Here is a 25,039-nt window from a genome sequence, read left to right as displayed (position 1 = left end):
CAACCCTGACTTCTCCCTGTAACCTTTCACGTGCTGAATAATAAGAACCTATTAACCTCTACCTTGGAAATATCCAATGATCTGGTCTCTGTAGCTGCCTGGGGCAACAAATTCCACAGATTCACCACTCTATGGCTAAAGAAATTCCCCCTTCACCTCCATTCTAAATGCTCATCCCTTTAGTCTGAAGTTCTGTCCTTTGGTTTTAGACACCCCAACATAGGAAACATCCTCCCCACATCTGCTCTTTCTAGGCCTTTCAATATTTGATCCGTTACAATGTGATTCCTCATCATTCTTCTAATTCCAGCAAGGAAAGGCCAGAGCCATCAATCGCTCCTCAAACAATAAGTCTTTCATTCCCAGAATCATTCTTGTGAACCTTATTTGAAACCATTCCAATGTCAGCACATCCTTTCTTAAATTAGGGGCCCCAAACTGCTTACAATACTCCAAGTAAGCCCTCACCAGTGCCTTATAAAGTCTTAGTGATATATCTTTGCTTTTATATTCTAGTCCTCTCAAAATGAATGCTAACATTACATTTGCTTTCTTCACCACCGGCCCAACTTAGAAATTAACCTTTAAGGCATCCCAAGTTCCTTTGCATGACAGATTCTTGAATTGTCTCCCTGTTTAGAAAATAGTCTATGCTTTAATTCCTTTTACCAATGTGCATGACCATACACTTCCTGACACCATTACTTCATCTGCCACTTCTTTGGCTATTCTCCTAATAAGAGCATAAGATGTTGGAGCAGAATTAGGCCAAATGGCTCATCAAGTCTGCTCCGTCATTTCTTCATGGCTGATCCAATATCCTCTCAGTCCCAATCTCCTGCCTTCTCCCTGTATCCCTACGTGTCTTGTTTAATCAAGAATCTAACAATCTCTGCCTTAAATATATGGAATGGATTGGCCTTCATAGCCACCTGTGGCAATAGATTCCACAGATGCATCACTCTTTCACAAAAGAAATTCTTCCTAAATCTCTGTTCTAAATGGATATCTATCTATTCTGAGGCTACATCCTCTGGTCTTAGACTTCCCACCATAGGAAACATCTTTTACATATTCACCTTCTTGAAGCCATTCAACCTTCAATAGGTTTTAATGAAATCCCCATCATTCTTTGAATTCCAGTGAATACAGGCCTAGAACCATCGAACACTCCTCAGCTGATAAGCCTTTCAATCTGGAAATATTTTTGTGAACCTCCTTTGAACCCTATCCCAGTTTCTTCAACATTACCTCCCCCTACACCTGTCTTTGTATATTCCGCAAAATTGGCCACAGAGCCATCATTTGTGTCATCCATATCATTGATATACAATATAAAAAGAAGTGATCCTAACACTGACCCTACAGAACAGTACTTGTCACCTTTAACCAATCAGCAAAAGCTCCCTTTATTCCGACTTTTTGCCTCCTGCCAATCAGTCAATGCTCTATCCATGCCAGTATCTTTCCTATTACATCACAGGCCCTTATACTGTTAAGCAGTCTTGTGAGCCGCACCTTATCAAAGACCTTCTGAAAATTCAAGTATACAACATTTACTATTTCTCCTTTGTCAATACTACTTGTAATTTCCTCAAAGAATTCTAACAGATTTGTCAGGCAAGGTTTCCCCTTAATAAAACCACACTAACTTTGGTCTAATTTGTCATATGCCTCCATGTACCCCCAAACCACATCTTTGACAATTAACTTCAACATCTTCCCCACTAGTGAGGTCAGGCTAAATGACATATAATTTCCTTTCTTCTGTCTCCCACCCTTCTTGAAGTGTGGAGTGACATTTGCAATTTTCCAGTCCTCCAGAATCTAGTGATTCTTGAAGAATTATTACCAATGCCTCTACAATGTCTTTAGCTGCCTCTTTCAGAAAACTAGGTTGTAATCCATTTGATTCACGTGATGTATCTACATTCAGACCTTTCAGTTTCCCAAGCACCTTTCCTAGTAATAGCAACTGCACTCACTTTTGCCCTGTGACACTCTCCAGCATACTGCTAGTGTCTTTCACAGTGAAGACTAATGCAAAATACTTATTCAGTTTTTTCACCATTCCTAGTCCTCCATTACAACGTCTCCAGCATAATTTTCCAGTGGTCCAATATCTGCTCTTGCCTCCCTTTTACATGTATCTGAAAAAACTTTTGGTATCCTCTTTGGTACTATTGGCTAGCTTACCTTCATATTTCAATTATTCCCTCATTATGGCTTTTTGAGTTCCCGTCTGTTGATTTTTTCAGGTTTCCCAATCCTCTAACCTACCACTAATTTTTTCTCTATTATATGCTCTGCCGTCATCCCTGCTAGTGTTCCCTTCCAATCAACTTTGGCCAGCTGCTCTCTCATGCCTCTGTAAGTCCCTTTACTCCACTGTAATTCGGATGTATCAGATTTCAGTTTCTCCTTCTAAAACTGCAGGGTGAATTCTTTCATATTATGATCATGGTCTCTTTTGGATTCCTTTACCTTAAGCTCTCTAATTAAATCTGGTTCACTGCACAACACCCAATCAAGAAGAGCTGATCCACAAGTGGGCTCAACCACAAGCTGCTCTAAAAAGCCATCTTGTAGCCATTCTACAAATTCTCTCTCTTGGGATCTAGCACCAACCTTATTTTCCCAGTGTAACTGCATATTGTAATCCCCCATGACTATTGAAACATTGCCTTTTTAACATGCAGTTTCTTAACTCAGCCCACAAGAATTCTGCACCTTCTGATGCTATGTCACCTCTTTCTAGGGATTTGATTTAATTTTTCACTAGCAGAGCCAAGCCACCCCTTCAGCCTACCTGCCTCTGCTTTTGATACAATGTGTATTCTTGGATGTTAAATTCCCAACTATAATCGTCTTTTAGCCACAACTCAGTGATGCCCACATCATACCTATCAATTTCTAACTGTGCTACAAAATCACCTACTTCATTATGTATACTGCGTGCATTCAAGTATATCACTTTCTATCCTGTATCTGTTACCCTTTTCGATTTTGTCCCCCATCCCGCCGACTGCAATTTTGTCCTGTCATCTGCCTGTCCTTCCTGACAGTCTCACTACACACTGCCGCTACTTGTAAACCAACAGCCCTGTTCTCAGCTCTATCACTCCAGTTACGATTCCCCTACCAAATTAGTTTAATCCCTCTCAAATAGTCCTGGCAAACCTACCTGCCAGGATATTGATATTGGTCCCCCTCAGCTTGTCCAGTATGTGCCTTTAACACCATCCAGCCCAAGATCTTAAGGCACAAACTAACGGAGATGGGAGTAGACTCTCACATGGTGGATTGGATAGTGGACTACTTGACAGATAGACCTCAGTATGTGCGGTTGGGAGACTGTAGGTCTGACACGGTGGTCAGCAGCACAGGAACGCCGCAGGGAACCGTACTCTCTCCGGTCCTGTTCACCCTGTACACATCAGACTTCCAATATAACTCAGAGTCCTGCCATGTGCAGAAGTTCGCTGATGACACGGCCATAGTGGGGTGTGTCAGGAATGGACAGGAGGAGGAGTATAGGAAACTGATACAGGACTTTGTGATATGATGCAACTCAAACTACCTGCGTCTCAATATCACCAAGACCAAGGAGATGGTGGTGGACTTTAGGAGATCTAGGCCTCATATGGAGCCAGTGATCATTAATGGAGAATGTGTGGAGCAGGTTAAGACCTACAAGTATCTGGGAGTACAGTTAGATGAGAAGCTAGACTGGACTGCCAACACAGATGCCTTGTGCAGGAAGGCACAGAGTCGACTGTACTTCCTTAGAAGGTTGGCGTCATTCAATGTCTGTAGTGAGATGCTGAAGATGTTCTATAGGTCAGTTGTGGAGAGCGCCCTCTTCTTTGTGGTGGCGTGTTGGGGAGGAAGCATTAAGAAGAGGGACGCCTCACGTCTTAATAAGCTGGTAAGGAAGGCGGGCTCTGTCGTGGGCAAAGTACTGGAGAGTTTAACATCGGTAGCTGAGCGAAGGGCGCTGAGTAGGCTACGGTCAATTATGGAAAACTCTGAACATCCTCTACATAGCACCATCCAGAGACAGAGAAGCAGTTTCAGTGACAGGTTACTATCGATGCAATGCTCCTCAGACAGGATGAAGAGGTCAATACTCCCCAATGCCATTAGGCTTTACAATTCAACCGCCAGGACTTAAGAACTTTTTAAAAGCTATTATTAATGCTTTTTGAGATAGTGATTTAGATGCATATCATATTTTTCACTGAGTTAAGTATTGTATGTTATTAGTTTTGCTACAATGAGTGTATGGGACATTGGAAAAAAAAAGTTGAATTTCTCCATGGGGATGAATAAAGTATCTATCTATCTATCTATCTCTCTATCTATCTATCTTCTCAAACGCAAACACTCATCAACACATCTTTAAGTTGGTGACAAATGTGGCTCATTCATTCAGATTCAGAGATGAATCCCTGAATATTGTCCAGTTCAACTATTCAAAGCAGTCCTGTAAGTGTTTTTCCGCCTCCCTTGACCATGTCTCCTTGGTCTTTACCACGGGTGCTACGGTCTTTAGTCTCTGCCTATCGTGACTTTCCAAAGTGTGGGCGTAGGTAAGTGTTCTTAATGCTGGTATAACAGTGGTCAAATGTGTTAGCTCCTCTGATTCCACAGGTAATATGTTGATAGTAGTTGTTCAGAGACTTCTTCAAGCTGGCCTGGTTAAAATCTCCCATCAGTTTCGTTTAGATCCACTTTTTTAATGCTTCCTTCTATAATTGAAATGTATTTCAACATCCTAATTTGTATGATAATGTTCAATGAATAGATGGTAGAAAAGAACATGATTTTGTTAAATAGTTTGGAGAAGAAAAGGGTCGTAGAACGAGTTAAAAAGATGAAGTTGAAAATTGAGCATTAGATTGGGAGGGAAGATACTTTTCACATGGGACTCTAATTTCACATAAATTGCTGCAAGTGCTACTTTAAGGATTGAGTTAATTTTACTTTAAAAAAACCTCTCTGTTTCGACTGAAGATGCAAGAGCACAGAAGGGTTCATTACTGGGCTAACTACCCAGAACACATGAGCTCAAATCCCACTGGGTTGAAGAGTGGAAATAGAAAGCAGGTATCAGTAAAGTTGACCATTTAGGAGCAAGTTTATTGTAAAAACACATAAGTCTTACTAATATTCTTAAGGGAAGGAACTCTGTTGTCCTGCATACATCCTATATCGCTGAGTTTTAGTAAGTCACTCAGTGGAACCTATAATGGGTAATAAATGTTGGCTTTGTCAGAGATGCCCACATTTTGAGACCAAATTTTTAAAAGTACATCAGTGTACAAGAGCTGAAAGTTTGCAAATTATCTGGCCTGAGGCAGCGGTCATTTCTATGGAGCCATGGACAGTGTAATGATTAATATTTCTAATTTCTCCGTGGAATTGATTACCATGAGACCCGACAGCTGGAAAAAAAAGAAAAAGATCAAGCCACCAATTTTTCACCTGTTACAATTACCAAAAGCCAAATAATTAAAACAATCCTTTAAGCCAAGAGGTGAAAGCTTGAACTTAGTTAACAAATTAAAGAGCAAAGGTGCAGATAATTTTTTTTCTGAATAGGCAGTTTCCAGTTTAATCCCTGTTTTGGACCCTACTGTGATAGGAACTCGAAGGTGAGCTGCATGAATTATGATACCAGTGGCCAGCTGTTCATTGCACAGTGCACCTCACACTTCGATGAATGCAAAAGGCAGAAGTCTGAGAGGTGCTGGAGATGATACATCGGACTCGTGCTCTACCACATTGAGCTGTGGCATGCCAATGAGAAGCTCAGGATGGACTTTACATCCGGTGATTAGCTTTAAACTGTGATGGGAGGGGTAGAATTGTGTCACTTTGCCCATGAAAACACAGCCACTTTCATCTGAATAAAATTTTTAACTCTATGTTATAAGTAAGTATGGATAGATGTTTCTCTTAGTTTCCTTCACCCTAATGTATTTAGTTACCAGTAGGCATTTCAATATCCTTTTCAAAGTTCAAAATACATTTATCAAATTATGTATACGTTATACAGCCTTCAGATTCACCTCCTTACAGGCAGCCACAAATCAAGAAACCCAAAAAAATCTATTAAAAAAAATCAGACAAACACTAAATGTACAGAAAAAGAGAGAAAAAAAAGTCACGCAAACAATAGAAGTAAGCAAATAGAGTCCTCAGACAGGAAGCCCAGAGAGCCAGGGCAGGCCCAGAGCCTCAGTGAAGTGCAGAGTAATTGTTTTTGAGCAGGAAGCAGAACCAGCCCAAACCTTGCCTCTGGTCTTGATACCCAGCCTGGCATTTAAATCATCTAAAAATTGGGTTGTTCCTCACTTTAAGACCCGGACAATGTTGCTTCAATATGCTTTGGGCCTGGACTCCACCACCATGTTTCAGCCCATACCCGACCTTTCCAAATTGGCTCGGTGCCTAGATTGATCAAACCTCATTCCTAATTTCCACCGCTTCAACTTTTCTCTGCTTTGCACAACCCGACTCCATTTCGAACATGCCTAGACCTCACTCCAACTCCATCTCAAATATGCCTCCACTCGAACAAGCCTCAACCTCTCTCTAACTCTGCCTTTCACACACATGATTTGACCCTTGACTCAGCGTTGCCTTCGCACATCTCTTCATTGTTTGTGGTGATCATTTATCATAATTTTTTACAGAAAAAGTATTATTAATAAATTCCAAATTCAGCATCATCAATGTCTCGTACAACTGTGATGTAACATCTTATTAGTAAAGTACTGACTTGTATTTCTTGCTTTGGCAGCACCATTTTACACCAGAGGCCTTTTAATAAAATTAAGATATCTATTTTTAAGTACTTATTTTGTTTTGTTTTATCATTTCATATATTTGAATAGTAGTTAAATGTCTCTGCCTGAGGCCTACTTTGCCAGACAGATACTGAGTGTCAGCTCATACTGTCTTCCATAGTTGGAGAAAGTCAGTGTAAGTGGGCAGGATGGGCAAGGACAGCCCAGGATAATTTGACCCAACTTTGTCAATTTGTGTAAGAAATTACTTAATATACTTGGACTTTGCACAACTGCTGAATTTGTAGTATCATAATCAACTTTGTCTATTGCACAGTGCTAATGTGTACACACAGCCCAGTTAAATGACTAAGGGGCATTCTGAGATGCCAAAGTCTTCTTTAGCAATTCACAGGTTCAATAGCTGTACTTCTGACTTGGGTGATCCAAATCTTGACAGACAATTTGGATAAGTGCAATGTGTTGCATTTTGGGAAGACAAATCAGGGTAGGACTTTCACAATGAAATGTAGGGCCCTGGGGACTCTTGTGGAACAGAGGGACCTAGAGGTACAAGCACGTGGTTCCCTGAAAGTGCATCACAGGTAGACAGGGTGGTGAAGAAAGCTTTTGGCGTGCTGGGCTTCATTAGTTATAACATGGAGCGCAGAATTTCAGGTGTTATGTTGCAGTTGTACAAGACATTGATGATGTTGCATTTTGAATATTGTGTTCAGTTCTGGTCACCTTGCTATAGGTAAGATGCTACTGAACTGGAAAGAATGCAGAGGGGATTTACGGGGATGTTGCTGGTACTCAAGGGACTGAGTTATGGAGAGAAGTTGAGCAAGTAGGGACATTTTCATTGGAGCATGGGAGAATGAGGGGTGACCTTACAGAGATGTCTAATATCAAGAGGGCTATAGATAGGGCTAATGTGCACAACCTTTCCCTCAGGTTTGGGGAATTAATAAATAAAGGGGATAGGTTTAAGATGAGAGGAGAGAAACTTGGTAGAAATGGAAGGGGCAACTCTTTCACCCAGAGGGTGAGATATACATGGAATGACCTGCTAGAAGTGTTAGAGTCAGGAACAATATCAACATTTAAAAGGTTCTTGGACAAGTACATGGATAGTAAAGGTTGAGAACAGGGGTTCCCAACCTGGGGTTCCCAGAACGCTTGGTTAATGGTTGGGTTCTACTGTATGACATAAAAAAGGTTAGGAATCCTGACTTAAAAGGATTTGGACCAAATGCAGGCAAATATGACTACCTTAGATGGGCACCTTGGTCAGGTTGGACTAGTTGGCTCAAATGGCCAATTTCCAAGCTGTATGAGCCGATGAATCTACAATAAACTGGAAGCAACTGTGGTTAGATGAGATACCTGGCTCAGGTACCAGAGAAGAAGATACTATGAGATCCAAGGAAAGAAGAGTCTGTAGTTTTCTCATGGGTTATTTATACAGCTCATTCTCTGGTCTCTAGTGACCTCCAAGATGCCTCACCTTTAACCTTGTGCCTCCAGGCCAGACACCATGCAATTATTCCTGCCATTAAGAGGGATGTTGAATTTCTGCAGGAACTGTTTTACTTTGATAGCTAGCTATAGTTTTGGTCATCACTTACTCTAGCTTTTCTTTTAGTTCCCCACAGGGCAAAGTTGTACGTTTGTTGTTTTGAGGCATTTTCTTGTGCCTCATCTAAGCAGGCCTGTAAGTATATAATACAGCTTTGAGATCCTTGATATCAACAATCAAACTATTGGTGTCTTATTTATCTAAAGTTACACCTAAAGATTTTATAAGCAGCAAAACTTACAGTTATTTGCTTGGCAGCCTTGCTTTGGGTATTAAACCAATTTTTATGGCCATGAAGTAAATTGTTACTTCAACTTCCTTCATGCTTGAGATGTTATGACCTTAGGTTCTTACATGAATAGCTCCAGAGACATGCAGTAAGGTTTATTGGCACAGTCTGATAAGATAAAACTGTAGAAAATACAAACATTCCACATTATCAGGTATACCCAGAAATGCAACTATTATAGGATATGCTAATGTGTACTCTTTCTACCACATGTGGGGTTAATATCTCGACCCACTCAACTTAGTTCCCAATTGGCAGTAATCTTAATAACAGCGATCTCAAAGAAATTTTGCTGTAGGGAGATTTGTAGCAGACAATGCTACTCTTGTTACCATCAATGCAGCTCTGTATCAAAAATAATATAATAATTCAGAGCAGACAACTCTGGAGTACTATAATGAAATACTAAATATTAATAAACTATTCATAAAAATAGAAATCTAGTAATCTTATTGATTATCCTTGATCCATTTTCCTAAGGAGGATATATTTTTCAAATTATTATTAATGTTGTAACAGGTCTTGTGCCATCTACTGCTGTCTCAAGGTAATTTGATAATTGAATGCTCGAAGCATTTCTGGGTTAGAGGTCAATATTAAGATGGAGGACAACTACATTGCAGGCTGTGAGTGGCACAAAATAGCCTCAGAAGAATCTTCACAAGAAATATTCTATTTGAAAAGAACAGATACCTAAATGCTCAATTTCCCATGCCTCTGTTTTAAATTAACCACACCCATTGAGGAAAAAAACCAGTGGCGAGTTACTTCTAAATGTGCTCATTTTTGAAGGCACTTGAGTGGGGTCCAAATGTTTGAGCATTTTTATTAGTGTTGTGAAAGAACACATTTCTGCGGTTTTATTTTAATTGGCTGTGAAAATGACCATTGCATATCATGTAACTATTGCTTTTTTCTGCATTGTTGTAAAATCAATTTGAGTTATTTAAAATTGCTGGGCATAGAAATGACCCTGACAAAAAAAAAGCTCAGTTTTGAGATAAGCCACTTTCAGACCCACAAAAAAAATTGCACCAGATTACTGCTTGTTATATAAGGGTCTTCTTTTAATACACTGATTTTTTGGGGAAAAGAAGTGTTCAAAATGACAGACGATTTGTACTGGCTCTGAGTAGATTTTACCTTCAGTGATATGCAAATTTGCAAAAGAAAAGTACTGAAATTTAGCATATCTTTGAGCACAATTTGCGTTCATGGTTGAGGATTACGTCCACATTTGAAACTCTTAACATTTAGGTTCCAAAAATAATACAATAAATGAATGCATTATGGCAAGTCTCCATTAGGAGAGCAATGTAACCAAAGACACATAAATGGCGTGAGGGGAACCACTCTGAATAAGTACCTTATCCATATTTTCAGGCAAGGCTTGTACTTCATTGTTACAGAAACAAAATGAATATTTTCAAATTATCATTAACTAAAAATCTACATCAGCTTATTCTAACCATTGGTAACCTAAAGCCAGCTACTTCCTCAGTTGATATCATGTAGAGTTACAAAGAATCCACTTGCCTAAAAGAACACAACTAAGAATTCAATGTGTCCACGCTCAATATCAGTCTTCCTTAATTATAAATTACTTTTTCCATTATACTCATGTATTGCTTTAACTATTTTTCTCTGCTTTCTAGACTAGAATGTTCCCAAAATGGATAGTTGATTACAACTTGTCTAAATTTTCAGGAAATTTCCATTTTTCCTCCCTGATTTCCATTTTCCCTCTTTTAATGTCCTTTCTAAGCTCATCTTGGCCATGTAACATATTTTGTTCCCTTAATTTTATCCAATTAAATGGGCTAGCACCAACTCCCCTTTATCCCTCACATTTTCATCAACATTGTTGCCATTGTTTTCTTTGTCTCTTTTTCTTTAATTCACAAAAATAAGCCCTTGACCTTTCAATCCTTGCAAACAACGCCTTATTTGCAAGCTCATTTGCTTTTCAAGGTCATTTAAGAAGCTGTAGACTCCAACATTTCTGCTTTTCCCTGCTTTAATGGAAGAAATACATTGAATATATTCAAGGCTGATATAGACCAATTTTTGATCAACAGTGCAGTTGAGCACTGAGGTGAACTGTGAGCTGAGGCCAAGTTCTTATCAGCCCTGATCTGACTGAAGGTAAGTCAGGCTGGAGGCTTGTGTTAGTTGACATTTCAACCATTAGGCTTCGATTGATTTCATGATCACCAGGGAGGAAGGAAAATACCTGTCAAGGATTCAGTGACTCTCTACTGTTGAGAGATTTACCTTGGATTTACTGCCCTTTACAGTTGAACAGTCAGGAAATATTTACCTTTCTGCCTCTTACTTGATAAAATCTACTCAAGCAAGGCTGTGAATTAGTTGGTCCAACAGGCTGCTGGATGGAATGAGAAACAGAATCAGGTTTAATGTCACTGGCGTAGGTTGTGAAATTTGTTGCTATGCGGTAGCAGTATATTGCAATACATAGTAAAACTATGTTACTGTAAGAATTATATATGTGTATGTAAAAAAAAAGTATCCATGGGTTCAATGTCCATTCAGAAGTCTAATGGCAGAGGGGAAGAAGCTGAGTGTGTACCTTCAGGCTCCTATACCTCCTCCCTGATGGTAGCAATGAAAAGAGGGCATATTCTGGGTGATGGGAGTCCTTAATGATGCATTCTGCCTTTTTGAGGCATCGCTCCTTGAAGATATCCTGGATGCTAGTGCGGCTGGTGCCCATGGTGGAGCTAACTGAGTTTGTAACATTCTGCAACTTATTTCAATCCTGTGCAGTACCCACATACCAGGCAGTGATGCAGACAGTTAGAATGCTCTCTATAGTACATCTGTAGATATCTGCGAGTGTCTTTGGTGACATACCAAATCTCCTCAAAATTCCTAATGAAATATAGCCGCTGTCTTGCCTTCTTTGTAACAGCATTGATATGTTGGGTCCAGGATGGATCCTCAGAGATGTTAACACCCAGGAAGTTGAAATTGCTCACTCTTTCCACTTCTGATCCCTTAATGAGGATTATTTTACGCTTTCTGGTCTGCAGTCATTTCTTTGGTTGTTGCTGCAACACCACTCAACCAGCTGATCTATCTATCTCCTGTACACCTTTTCATCACCATGTGAAATTCTGCCAACAATATTTGCATCTTCAGCAAATTTATAAATGGCATTTGAGCAGTGCCTAGCCACACAGTCTTGGGTATAGAAAGTGTAGAGCAGTGGGCTAAGTGCATGTCCTTGAGCTGCACCAATTTTGATTATCACTGAGGTGGAAATGTTATTTCCGATCCACACAGACTATTGGCTTCTGGTGTGGAATTCGCTGATCCAGTTGCAGAAGTCCAGGTTTTTGATCAAAACTATAGGAATGATTGTGTTAAACGCTGAGCTGTAGTCACTAAACCGGAGCCTGACGTAGGTATTAGTATTGTCCCGGTGATCCAAGGCCACGTGAAGAATGCGTTCATTGTAGACATATTATGCTGATAGGAAAATTGCAGTGGGTCCAGGTTCTTGCTTAGGCAGGAGTTAGTTCTAGCTATAACCAACCTCTCAAAGCACTTTTTCATCACAGATGTTCTTGGGCACAGGTATGATTGTCACCCTTCTGAAGCAGGTGGAAAAGTCTGATTGTAGCAATAAGAGATTTAAAATGTCTTAGAACACAACTATCAGTTGGTTGGCACAGGTTTTATGAGACCTACAAGGTGCACCATCCTAACTGAGATAAATATAATGTTATAATGTAAGAACAGCAAAAGCACGTAGTTAGAAACTGTAAGTATTGGTTGTAATGCACTCATTTCTGATTCATAGTTTTAGCCCATTCTCAGAGGTTGAACATATAACCCTGAGAGACTCTTCCATATACTTCTTGTGTCCGTTCAGGTCATGAAGGCAATAGTATTGATTTCAAAATTAATAATCAAAAAAAAAATCCCAGGCCATGACATGGACACACTTGCTGTGGTCCTATGGTCCCAATAAAGTACTGGCTTTATTTTGATGCTTATGATTGGATCAAGTTGCTTTCTTATAAAATAAATACCATTAGAAGAAGGGCACAGAATTTCTTCCAGTATCTTGAACAATATGTATCCTTCAATGGTCTTAATACTGGTAGATTTTCTGGTTTAGTGTGTCGGAATCTTGCTATGCGCAGATTGAGTAATACACTTCCAAATAAACCTCAGAAATACTTCGTTGGATATAGTTTTTCTTTTAGATGCTCGTACTAAATGTGTCTTAAATTTGGTTATGTTGAAGTAATTAGAAGTGATTTTGGAACTAGCATCTGATGCACAAATACCAGTTTAAACCTGGCAACAAAGAACAAATTCCTGTTCCACCTTTTGAGGTTGCAGGCACCAAATGTGTTGTCTACAGCCAATGTTACATTGTGCATTTAATACCCATGGTAAGGACTATCATCCAAGATCTTTCTTTTCCCTTGTCATGTAATAACATCACAACAATCAGGAATGTTTTTCAAAGATTGCATGCCAGTTGTTACTCGGAAGGATAAGGTATTAATACTGCAAATAAGCTGGGGCCGATAGTTTCTATAGACTTGCACTTTTTAATTAACTTGGTTTAATGAACAAATTATGGAAGGTACAGGATTAATATAATTTAACAATTCATGAGCTGGCCTTAAATTCCAAGATTTAATGGGCTCCTGTGATATTTCTGCATCCTTGCAAGCTGTATGCATAGCTCAATAATATGCTTTCCAGTCCTGATGAAGGATCTCGGTCCAAAACTTCAACTATTTATTCTCTTCCATAGATGTTGCCTGATTTGCTGAGTTTCTCCTGCACTTAATGTGTGTTGCTTTAGCTTTCCAGCAACAGCAGAATCTCTTGTGTTTTATCAAATGCTTTGTATTCTTTGTCTCCATTCAAAAGAGCAATCACATTAGTTGTTTGATCTCTGAAATTGTGGCCATGTCAGTCATTATCAGATCCTAGCAGCCAATTCTCAGCATGATTTATCTGATATAAATACTGCACACATCAGAATAAATGTGTTGTAATGTCCTTGTGAGGTCCTCCTTCAAGACATAATAGGACATCTGAAGAATAATACCAAAATACAGTACTGTTTCTAATACTACAAACTACAATTCAGTATTAATTTGATAAGCTATAGGTGCTTTCATTTTAGTAAGCTTTTGCCCTTGACAGAAATCATATTCAAATCATTCAGAACCTGTTAGAAATGCGAAGCTGTTTAAGAGTAAGTCACTCTATCACAAAATGGACAGTGACTGAAAAGGACGTGTGATAAGAAGAAATGTATTTCTGCCTCTGTCCAATACATTTTTGTGCATCTTATATGACGTAGAAAAGTGTCTGGGGTGAGTAGTGCATGTATTCCACTTGATACAAGGGAAGAAATTAAATCCTAAAAATTCTGACAGGGAGAAGTTTAAGGCCTGCTCCACCGATTAGCAGCCTATAAGATGTGTCAAGCTTGTATTTAGCAAGCCAAATTCTTGATATTTGCAAGCACCAGGATATTTCAAACAGGAGACACACACATGTAGAAGGGAGGACAAGTGCACAAGCCAACTCAAGTCAGGACAGCCATTTCCATTGTTGATATTGTGGTAAACCATGTATATCTGTCTGGACACGCCCCTCTGCTGACTGCTCCTGTGGCTCCTCCCATGGACCACTGGATAAAGGTGATTGTGTCACTACTCCTCCCACAGTCCAGGATAGTCATCCAGCATTTACTCTACTTCCAGTCTTTTGGAGTTATTGATAGTGCATCAGATATGCACTATGGACATAGACTACTTCTGAAAACCAAGCACATCTCCTGTCAATTTAGTTTGAGGTAGTATAAGGTGCAAGGTGAGAATACTGAATGCCATCAGCTGCAGGCTTATAAGGATCATGCAGTAAATAGAAAACAAAAGTTGTATCATGGTCTGAAGAGCAACACACATCAAAATTTGTTATAGCATTGAGCATATACCATGCAGAAATGTTAAACTACTAAAGCAGTTAGGTGGGCGATTTTAATACAGATGTTCACAAAAGATCATTCCAAGTATATGGTGTACACTTTACTAAATGAAAATGTACCACAATATACCAGCAAAATTAATTATTAAAGCCTATTTTAGATTGACAGCATGCATCATTAAAAGGCTTTATGCTTCAACTTAACTCAATTGATGAAACTATCACCTCCATGTTCCCAAGACTTTGGAGCAAATCCCACTCCAGTGTATTAACATTCAAAGTAGAGCGTCAGTGAGAGTACTCTTTTTTTTCTAAGATATTCTGCCTTGGTCCATCCAATGCCATCACAACAGAGATTAAATTAAATGAACACCAGATAATTAAAGATTATGTGAATATGTTGTCAAATTTATTTTTCTATTTTCCAATATAATTCATTAATCCAGTGTAATTAGATTTTAATAATTGTCTGTATAAATTCTTTCTGTCTAGTTTGTTTAATAGCAAGAATAAAACTACAGAAAAAAGAATTATTTAAAATATGAATATAACACAGTCGTTGTATAAATATACAGTATAGTTCTATGAGTATAACACAGTACATGACATAAGAACAGAGATAACATTTCTGAGGGCAAAGAAACAACAGCCCTAACAAAAGCAAGACAATTTTGAATAAAAAAGATTAGCCTATTACAGCTCACCAATGAGCTTCAAAATGTTAAAAGAAAACCACAGGAAAAAGGGGAACAGAAAACCTCAGCTTGGCATATTAATTAATGTTCTAAAGTGTAGAAGTCTCACTAGATTCTACAACTGTCTGAATATTGTAAATGAAAGTGACAGCTGAAGAGAAGTAACCTTACAATATTCCTGAACACTTTTCAATGTCAGAAGCTACAATAGAAAGTATAGTGGGAACAAGTTAGATGATTTATTCAGTCTTAAATATCATTATTACTTCTTTTGCATTTGTCATCCTAAGGTGTGGTAAGCCAGTCCATTTCTGCTGCATGTCTGGTGCATTAGTAAATAAAACAATTTTATTCTGAAAATAGGTCCAAGGATATGTGGTAGAAACACTGCTATAAAATGAGATTGGGAATGTGAACTTGACTAGTGTTAAACTTGGCCTAATCCCAAACAGATATTATTTCACAGAAGCAACTACATAATCCTGTTCTCATTAGAGTTCTACATATTTAAGGTAAAGTATTTTATGGGTTAAATTGATGTCATCCAAAGATATTGTAGACAACTGAAGAAGAATGTTATTTGGAAAGCAAATGCTTTTCATTCAAGAAATCAGAAAAAAAGTCTGGTTTGAAAACAATAGGAAAGATGCCATAGCTGAAAATTAAGGTTTACTAAATTCCACAAAAAGAAAATAATCCTGCTGGTACAGCAACTACAAAATTGCTACTGAGATTTAATGGGTTAAAATATGATGACCAATGAAAAGCACAGAACTACATTATCTAAAGCACCTTTTAAAATTCTAGGAGGTAATATTGCATGTTTGTTGAAAATTCTCTGCATAGGATTGCATAAAGGCTTAATTAATCAAAACAAAAAGCAAAATCCTGCAAATACTGAAAACACTCAGCAGGTCAGATAACATCAAGTAAAGAGAGGATAATGTTTCTGGCCAGAATGTTCCAGGTTCTGACTGAAGATGATTGACCTAAACTGTTAACTTTACCTTTCTTCCTTAATTGAATAATAATTGGCTACTTGCAAAATTACCATCTGTGATAATAACCTGGCAACACAGCATTACCAGCAATCAGACTTCTTGTGTGTTGGGGATGATGTCTGATGGGAAATCTGACCTGCGAACAGTTATCATAAATCACCGTATAGTTTTTCCTCTCTCCATTAAGCCTCCTTGATACATTACAAAAGGGTAATCAAATTCCAATATAAGGAAGTTGTTTTGGTTACCCAACTAGACCTGTGAATTTGCATTTGTCATTAGCAGAGTAATCTGCAGAATATCACATTTTCCGGTTGTTAGCAGCAACTGTGTTTTAATTAATTAGGAATAGCTGAGAATTATGTTGCTGTGCATTAAGATTATTTCAGGAACGCAAACTAAAGTATGAGAAAAACATAATAGTGGTTTTTACATTCATTTTTAGTGTTCGTTGGAGTTGGGGAAACCCTAAATAATAAGATTCAGTTAGCCTGCAATGGAACGTTTGCAACCTTAGCAGTAAACAGGCTTCCATGCGTGGACATACAAGTGTACAAGGTGCCCTATTCTGTCATGTAGTACATATTTAATGCTTGAAAGAACAACGAAGAGCCACATGCAGCAGAAATAAATAGTTCAATGGTCCAGGTATCGTCATTTGCCTTGGAGTGCCTTGAGCTGCCTGAATTGGGTATCTTTGTGATGCATGAGAAGTAACAAAAGATTGGCCTCAACCCAGTAGAGGAGACCTGTTATGTTTTGCTTCTGGCTCTTTTGCAACCTTTTTCTTTTTACTGGGCCAGGCTAAAAGCATTCAGTACCTGATTCAAACATTATAAGGGAAGCAGAGGAGTAGAGCAGAGTAAATGCACAGCAAGTGTGACAGATGTCTGTAGTCATTTATATTGCCAGCACGTGGGTATTTCTCATTCCTTCCTCTACCTCTCTGGTTCTCCTGGTGAGGGAACAGGAGGCATTTCACAGCCGACAATGAAATCTTGGCAGCTAATTGCAGTCATGGGAGATGCCCTTCAGGTAAGGCAGAGAAAGACTTTAAACAATTAAGGGCAGCTTGTGAGAGAGGGGGGCTGAAATGCAAAGCTCATTGTTGGGATGCTTTTGGGACAATGTGACACTGAATAGCTGCTGCTCCTGCGTTGCTTTTGTTTCTGCTGAATTGCAGAACATAAATTAATACGGAAAGGTTAGTGTTTGTATGTGACTGTTAGCTTGGTTATGAGGACGGGGATTGTGGAACTGCTGGATTGAATGGCAGAGAGATGCAATGTAACAATGCAGAACATTATGTGCTTGGAAGCTGTGTGTTTTGTACCTGTGAGTGTTAACCCTATGAGGATTATGTATTCAAGTGTGCTGCATATATTTCGTTTTAATTATATGAGTTTCTCATTGTGCCGAATGCTAAAATAATATTCCATTGTTCACAATAATTACCTTATTCCCCTTCAGTTTTCTGACGACGAGGGTTATATTCCTCTAGCATTTTGTATTATCAAATGTATTTTATTATATTTTTATTTGTATTCAATAATTTAATTCTAGCAGCTATATCTGATGAAATTGAAAAGCTAAATCGTTTTAGAGACATATAAGGTTATTCAAAGAATAAATAACCTATGTTGTAGAATCATACAAAAATGTTTTGATCTGCTGCAAGAATGCTAACGTATTTCTCAAAGGGTTACAGTAACATTGGTTTAACTACAAAGGAGGAATGGCATTGTCTTTGTGCCAAACTATGGAACTCAGTACATCTAAAACTCTGTTGAGCTTATAAACTATTTAGTATTTTCCTGCTCTTCCATGTAAAGCCATCTGTCGCTATAACAGGATAGACTGTCAGATTCTAGAACACAAGGTTTTTGAGTTTCTTAAAAAGCAGAAACCTGAATTTAGCCAGGTATATCAGTGAGCAGAAGTAATGTGTGTTTTTTGTTTTTAGCAAGAAACAGAATTTAAAAAGATGCACTAAATAAATAGAACTGAAAAGAATATCCATTAACCAACATCACGGCCACAAAACTATTTTTTGCTATGCATATTCACATATTATCAGTGAAGTATAGAACTCTCCCATGTCCCGAAATAATAAATGTGATCTTCAAGTGTTGCTGTTATTACTTCAAGTTAACTGGAATGTACTTCAACGGAAGATGAATTAGAATCATACACTGGAGGTTATTTACTTAGAGTATTCAGTACACTAATGTGAATTGGGATCAGGATAGACATAATTTGGTTTTATTTATTGATTATTTTTCAAATTATAATTGGATGTTGGTTTATGGATTATAGCTACTAACCAAGGCTGTTCAAATTTCATAATATGTAAATTCCCAATAAAATGGAACAGTTTTTTAAATGAAGATCTATGATCCTTATAAATGTGAAATGTGAAAGTTAAATTAAGTTTTAATATAAGAAAACAAAAGTATACTTTACATCAAACTGATATGAGTTGTAAATGTTTTGTATTTGAGTGATAAATGCCTGTGAGCTTGATTGTATGCATTGAGTGAGTACTATAAACTGCATTTAATGAAGCACATTTGTTACTAGAACTAGACGTATGTTTAAGTGATATACAAGGAAGAGAAATTCCAGGCACTGAAAGTAATTGAAAGTGGTTTGATGTAATGCCATTCTGTGTTTAGATCAGATATCTTGACTTGCATGCATGGAAAACATTTTCATTTTTACTCTATTAGCTAATGTTGATTTCTTCATTGCATATTACATATGCAGTTTGATGATGCCCATTTCATGTTTTGTGATGCAGTGAGATTCTTTTCTCTGAAAGTTTAGAAGAATACATTTTAAATAATTCCTTTAGTGTGAATGAATAGAACATCTGGCAACTTTGAAATAGTTGATAGTTAAACACAATTAAAGGTGATGCCCAGGATATGGAAATAATGTTTGTGATATAACCACAGTGAAAATGAATCACAGGGATAATCAGAAAACTAATGCTTCATAGAGGGGATAATCTTTATAATATTTTACATTATTAATTACCTTTATCAGATATAACTGCATTTGTGACAGGGAAACACAATAGCTCTTCAAAATATTTCCAATCTGTACAGTAGTTGCTCAGATATATTGAATGTTTAAATCATGTAACCATCTGGGCTTTCTACTTGTCTGATCCTCATTAAGTGGAATTTCTCGTGCCTTCCTTTGTTGCTAAATGGCAACATACTGGAAGCTAAAATATTTTACAGAAATGAAGATTAAATTTAAGTGCTTTGACAAATTAACCACTGGTATTTTAATTAAGTGGCAAAGGAGTTGCCTTTTTTGCAAGTGTTTACTTCTAATATACATTGTTTTCAACTCCATCTAAACAGCTTTAAGAGGAAAGGGAAAATTCATTTGGAGTATTTTTGGAGAATGAAAATTAATTGAATTGGAGCCTACACTATAAACTTCATATCTTTGTCTTAGGATATTGGCAAATTAAAGCATGGTTTAATTCTTCACAGTTCTCTGCATACAAATTATAATACCTCCAGTAAGTTTATTTTTATATTTTCAGATCCTTAGCTTTAAACGTTTAGAAAGAAGACTTGGCATTACAATGCTCTGTTTACCTGGGTTTACCGTGTTACAGTCAGGTGAACTGTTTAGATTGTAATTGTTGAACGTACTCTTACAAAGTGAAGCAAATTGAAATTATTTGGTTTGAAAATCAATAGGTCGTTGAGTTTTCTGAACTCACATTAGTGCAATGTGCTAACAGACCTAAGAACCTTGCACCAGCAGATTCCATGTATGATTTATTGTGTATTCTTGTAGGGTAAACTATTTCCAGTGGAATTAATAATTTTGTGTTTATTATGATTAAATGATTGCATTGGTACTTAATCACCTCCAGGTCCATGTGAAAGAAGAACTTTAGCGTCATGGTTATGATTAGTATGAATTGAAACTAATATAAAGTTCTCTTACTATTAATCATTTTCATCCTCAATCATTCAGTTCTGTAAAGTGGCTCCCTGGAGATATCGTCCCTCGTGGAATAAGATCCCACATAATCTGCTCTTGGTATGGATCACTCTGACAGCATTATGTCCCCAACAGACAGAACAGCCTCTGAGTATGATTCTAGGATTTAAACCTTCTACTTCAGAGTATAAATGACAGTCATGAACACATATCTATTGCACAATGGAATATCAGTCTGGAATATCAGTTTTTGAAATCCATATTGAAAGAAAGCTTATCTGTACTAAATGAGGAGGTTATGCTGTTTTGGGAACCAGTTGGGATATTCAGGAATAATTGACCTGACATATCAACAGACATGCCATGCGATACACTTATTCATTAATAAAGTCTGTGGCATACTAATAAATTCTGTACATATTGTATATGTTGACTGTGCTCTGTACATATTACTGCACTATATACAGTACGTGCATATATAGCATATAACTTGTCAACATCTTAATAAACTCTGTTGCATATCCACAGTCATACAAAGGAAGGATAGATCAGCGTACTGCTTAAAGGGATCTTCCACAAGGCAGTTACAGATTTCATCTACTCTGCTGTCTTACTTCAGGTTCTTCTCCCTTTCCCACCACAATCATTATAAGTTTTCAGCATAACCTAGGAAACACTAAACAGGTTAGGTAGTATCAGTGGAAAAGAGAAACAGAGTTATGCCTCTTCACCAGAGGTTCTGACAAAAGGTTTTCAATGTATAACGTTAAGTCTGTTATCTTCCCTTAGTGTTTGCAACACACTGTTTATCAGATTTCAAGCAGTTGAAGATTTCTTTTCATTTCCATTTACTGTGTATAAAGTTTCAGTGGTGATGGACCGTTAGACTACCATACAAGTATTTTATTTCACTAATGGCTTGACCACTAGATCTGCCTTTTTAGTGAATGAGCAGGTATCTCTAAATGCAGTGGGGTATTCATACTTCTGTATCTCAGCCAGACCCAGGTTCAATGTGCTGCTAAGTGTTTGCATTTCAAGTTGTCATGGAGTATTTTTCCTGTTACAGCTACATATGGAACCTTAGACATGGTTTTTCTTTGCTCCAACATTGAGGTCACTGGGACCCTAAATGTTGGGCTGATACATTATCCCTCTCCATCCCATTCTTCTCTGCCTTCTCCCCGTAACCTTTGATGCCCTGACTAATCAAGAACCTGATCACCTCTGCTTTAAATATACTCAATACTTAACCTCCACAGTCATCCATGGGAATGAATTCCACACATTCACCACCCTCTGGCTAAAGAAATTCCTCCCCATCTCTGTTCTAAATGGCTTCTCTATTCAGAGACTGTGTCCTGTGGTCCGAAACTCACCCTCTATAGGAAACATCCTGTTCTCATCCACTCTATCTAGGCCTCTCAATATTCAATAGGCTTCAATGAGATCCCCCCCTCGTTCTTCTAAACCCCAGTGAGTACAGGGCTGGAGCCATCAAGAGCTTCTCATATGTTAACCCTTTCATTCCTGCAATCATTCTTGTGAAACTCCTCTGGATACTCTCCAACGTCAGCACATCTTTTCTTAGATAAGGGGCCCAAACCTGCTCACAATACTCCAAGTGTGATCTGACCAATCCCTTATAAAAGCCTCAGCATTGCATTCTTACTCTTATATTCTAATCCTCTCAAAATTAATGTTAACATTGCATTTGCCTTCCTTAGCACCAACTCAGCCTACAAGTTAACCTTTAGGGAATCCTGCGCAAGGACTCTCAAGTCCCTTTGTGCCCCAGAGTTTTGAATTTTCACCCCATTTAGAAAATAGTTTACACTTTTATTCCTTCTATCAAAGAGCATGACCATTCACTTCCCTACACTATTTTCCATCATCTACCTCTTTGCCCATTCTCCCAATCTGAGGAAGGAACAGATTCACTCCTTCGTCAACACTACCTGCCCCTCCACCTATCTTCACGTTGTCAACAATCCTGGCCACAAAGCCATCAATTCTGTCATCCAAATTATTGACGTATAAATTGAAAAAAAGTGGAACAGCACTTGGCAGTGAAGCAGAAGAGGCCCTCTTTATTCTCAATCTTTGCCTCCTGCCAGTCAGTCAATCAATCCTCTATCCATGATAATATCTTTCCTGTAATATCATGGGATCTTATCTTGTTAAGAACCCCAAAACTTCATCCTTAATAATGGACAGCAACATATTCTAACCCATTGAAGTCAGGCTAACTGGCCTATCACCCTCTTCTATCTGTCAGGCTAACTGGCCTATCACCTCTCTTCTGTCACCCTCTCTTCTTCAAGAGTGGATTGATATTTGCAATTTTCCAGTCATAAGAACATAAGAAATAGGAGCAGGAGTAGCCATCCGGCCCATCGAGCCTGCCCTGCCATTCAATAAGATCATGGCTGATCTGTCCATAAACTCAGCTCCATCTACCTGCCTTTTCCCCATAACCCTTGATTCCCTTACTATGTAAAAATATATCTAACTGTATCTTAAATATATTTAGTGAAGAAGCCTCAACTGCTTCCCTGGGCAGAGAATTCCACAGATTCACGACTCTCTGGGAAAAACAGTTTCTCCTCGTCTCTGTCCTAAATCTTCTCCCCTGCATCTTGAGGCAATGTCCCCTAGTTCTAGTCTCACCTACCAATGGAAACAACTTTCCTACTTCTATTTTATCTACTCCTTTTAAAATTTTGTATGTTTCTATAGGATCCCCTCTCATTCTTCTGAATTCCAGAGAGTATAGGGCCAGGCAACTCAATCTCTCCTCATAGGTTAACCCCTTCATCTCTGGAATCAACCTGGTGAACCTCCTCTGCACTGCCTCCAAAGCCAGTATATCCTTCCTCAAGTACGGAGACCAAAAGTACACACAGTACTCCAGGTGCAGCCTCACCAGTACCCTATATATTTGCAGCATGACCTCCCTGCTCTTGAATTCAATCCCTGTTGCAATGAAGGCCAACATTCCATTTGCCTCTTAATAGCCTGTTGTACCTGCAAGCCAACTTTTTGTGATTCATGCACAAGCACTCCCAAGTCCCTCTGCACAACAGCATGCTGTAATATTTCACCATTTAAGTAATAATCTGCTCTTCTATTATTCCTTCCAAAGTGCATGATCTCGCATTTACCAACGTTGTATTCCATCTGTCAGACCTTGGCTCACTCACTTAACCTATCTACATCCCTCTGCAGGCTCTCCACATCCTTTGTACGATTTGCTTTTCCACTCAGTTTAATGTCATCAGCAAATTTTGCTACGCTACACTCAGTCCCCTCTTCCAAATCATCAATGTAAATGGTAAACGGCTGCGGGCCCAGCACCGACCTCTGCAGCACCCCACTCACCACTGACTGCTAACCGGAAAAACACCCATTTATACTAACTCTCTGCCTTCTATTGGTTAATCAATCCACTATCCATGACAATACATTTCCTCCGACTCCATGCATCCCTACCTTATTTATAAGTCTCTTGTGCGGCACCTTATCGAACGCCTTCTGGAAATCCAAGTATACGACATCCGCTTGTTCCCCTCTATCCACTGCACTCATTATGTCCTCAAAGAACTCCAGTAAGTTTGTCAAGCAGGACCTGCCCTTTCTGAATCCATGCTGTGTCTGTCTAATGGAACCACTCCTTTCTAAATGTTTCACTATTTCTTCCTTAATGACAGCTTCAAGCATTTTCCCGACTACAAATGTTAAGCTAACTGGCCTATAGTTGCTTTGTCTTTTGCTTATATCCTTTTTTAAAAAGTGGTGTGACATTTGCTGTCTTCCAATCCATCGGGATCTGCCCAGAGTCTAGAGAACTTTGGTAAATGATTACCAACATGTCTACTATAACCTCCACCAATTCCCTCCGCACCCTGGGATGCTTCCCATCTAGACCAGGGGACTTATCTACCTTCAGGCCCTCTAGTTTGCTCATCACTATCTCTTTAGTGACAGTGATTTTATCGAGGTCCTCACCTCCCATTTTGTACATTACATCATTCTTTGGCATATTAGACATGTCCTCCACCGTGAAGACCAACACAAAATAGTTGTTCAATGCCTCAGCCATTTCATTATCACCCAATATCAATTTCCCCTTATCTTCTTCCAAGGGACCTACCTTGACTTTAGCCACCTTCTTCCGCTTTATATATTTATAAAAACTTATGCTATCTATTTTTATATTTTGTGCTAATTTACTTTCATACTCTATTTTTACTTTCCTTATTTCTTGTTTAGTTGTTCTTTGTTGCTTTTTAAAGTTTTCCCAATCCTCCAGTGTCCCACTACTCTTTGTGACTTTGTACACATGAGCTTTTAATTTGGTACTATCTTTTATTTCCCTAGTTATCCAATGCTGGCTCTCCCCATGCTTACTGTCCTTGCTTTTGACTGGAATATACTTTTGTTGAGCACTGTGAAAAATCTCTGAAAGTATTCCACTGTTCCTCAACTGTCCTACCAAATAGCCTGTGCTCCCAATCCACATTAGCCAACTCCTCCTTCATCCTTTTGTGGTCTCCCTTGTTCAAGCATAATGCACTAGTTTTAGATCTAACTATTTCATCCTCCATCTGTCATCTGAAACCATTCTAGAATCTAGTGGTTCTTAAAAGATTGTTACTAATGCCTCCATAATCTCTTTAGCTACCTCTTTCAGGAGCCTGGCATGTAGTCCATTTGGTCCA

The 25,039-nt window shown here is 38.5% G+C and overlaps 1 protein-coding gene across 11 annotated transcripts in view; it reads left to right on the top strand.

Annotated features, from left to right (window-relative positions):
- rbfox1 (RNA binding fox-1 homolog 1) overlaps window positions 1-25,039 on the top strand; it is a 1,531,532-nt gene that overhangs the window by 7,556 nt on the left and 1,498,937 nt on the right. For 7 of the 11 annotated variants that reach the window (XM_073060600.1, XM_073060594.1, XM_073060591.1 and 4 more), the window contains exon 1: window positions 17,612-17,681. The exons of 1 other annotated variant lie outside the window; for it this stretch is intronic. In XM_073060600.1, the coding sequence (XP_072916701.1) occupies window positions 17,627-17,681 (55 nt within the window). In that variant the 5' untranslated portion in view covers window positions 17,612-17,626. Of the gene's footprint in view, window positions 1-17,179; window positions 17,382-17,519; window positions 17,551-17,611; window positions 17,682-25,039 lie in introns of those variants that run through there. 3 more of the 11 variants (XM_073060601.1, XM_073060611.1, XM_073060597.1) reach the window with 3 other exon arrangements.

Source organism: Hemitrygon akajei, chromosome 11, assembly GCF_048418815.1.
Source record: "Hemitrygon akajei chromosome 11, sHemAka1.3, whole genome shotgun sequence".
Taxonomy (NCBI): domain Eukaryota; kingdom Metazoa; phylum Chordata; class Chondrichthyes; order Myliobatiformes; family Dasyatidae; genus Hemitrygon; species Hemitrygon akajei.
The sequence above is the reverse complement of the archived record's forward strand: the minus strand, read 5'-3'. Positions and strand labels throughout refer to the sequence as shown.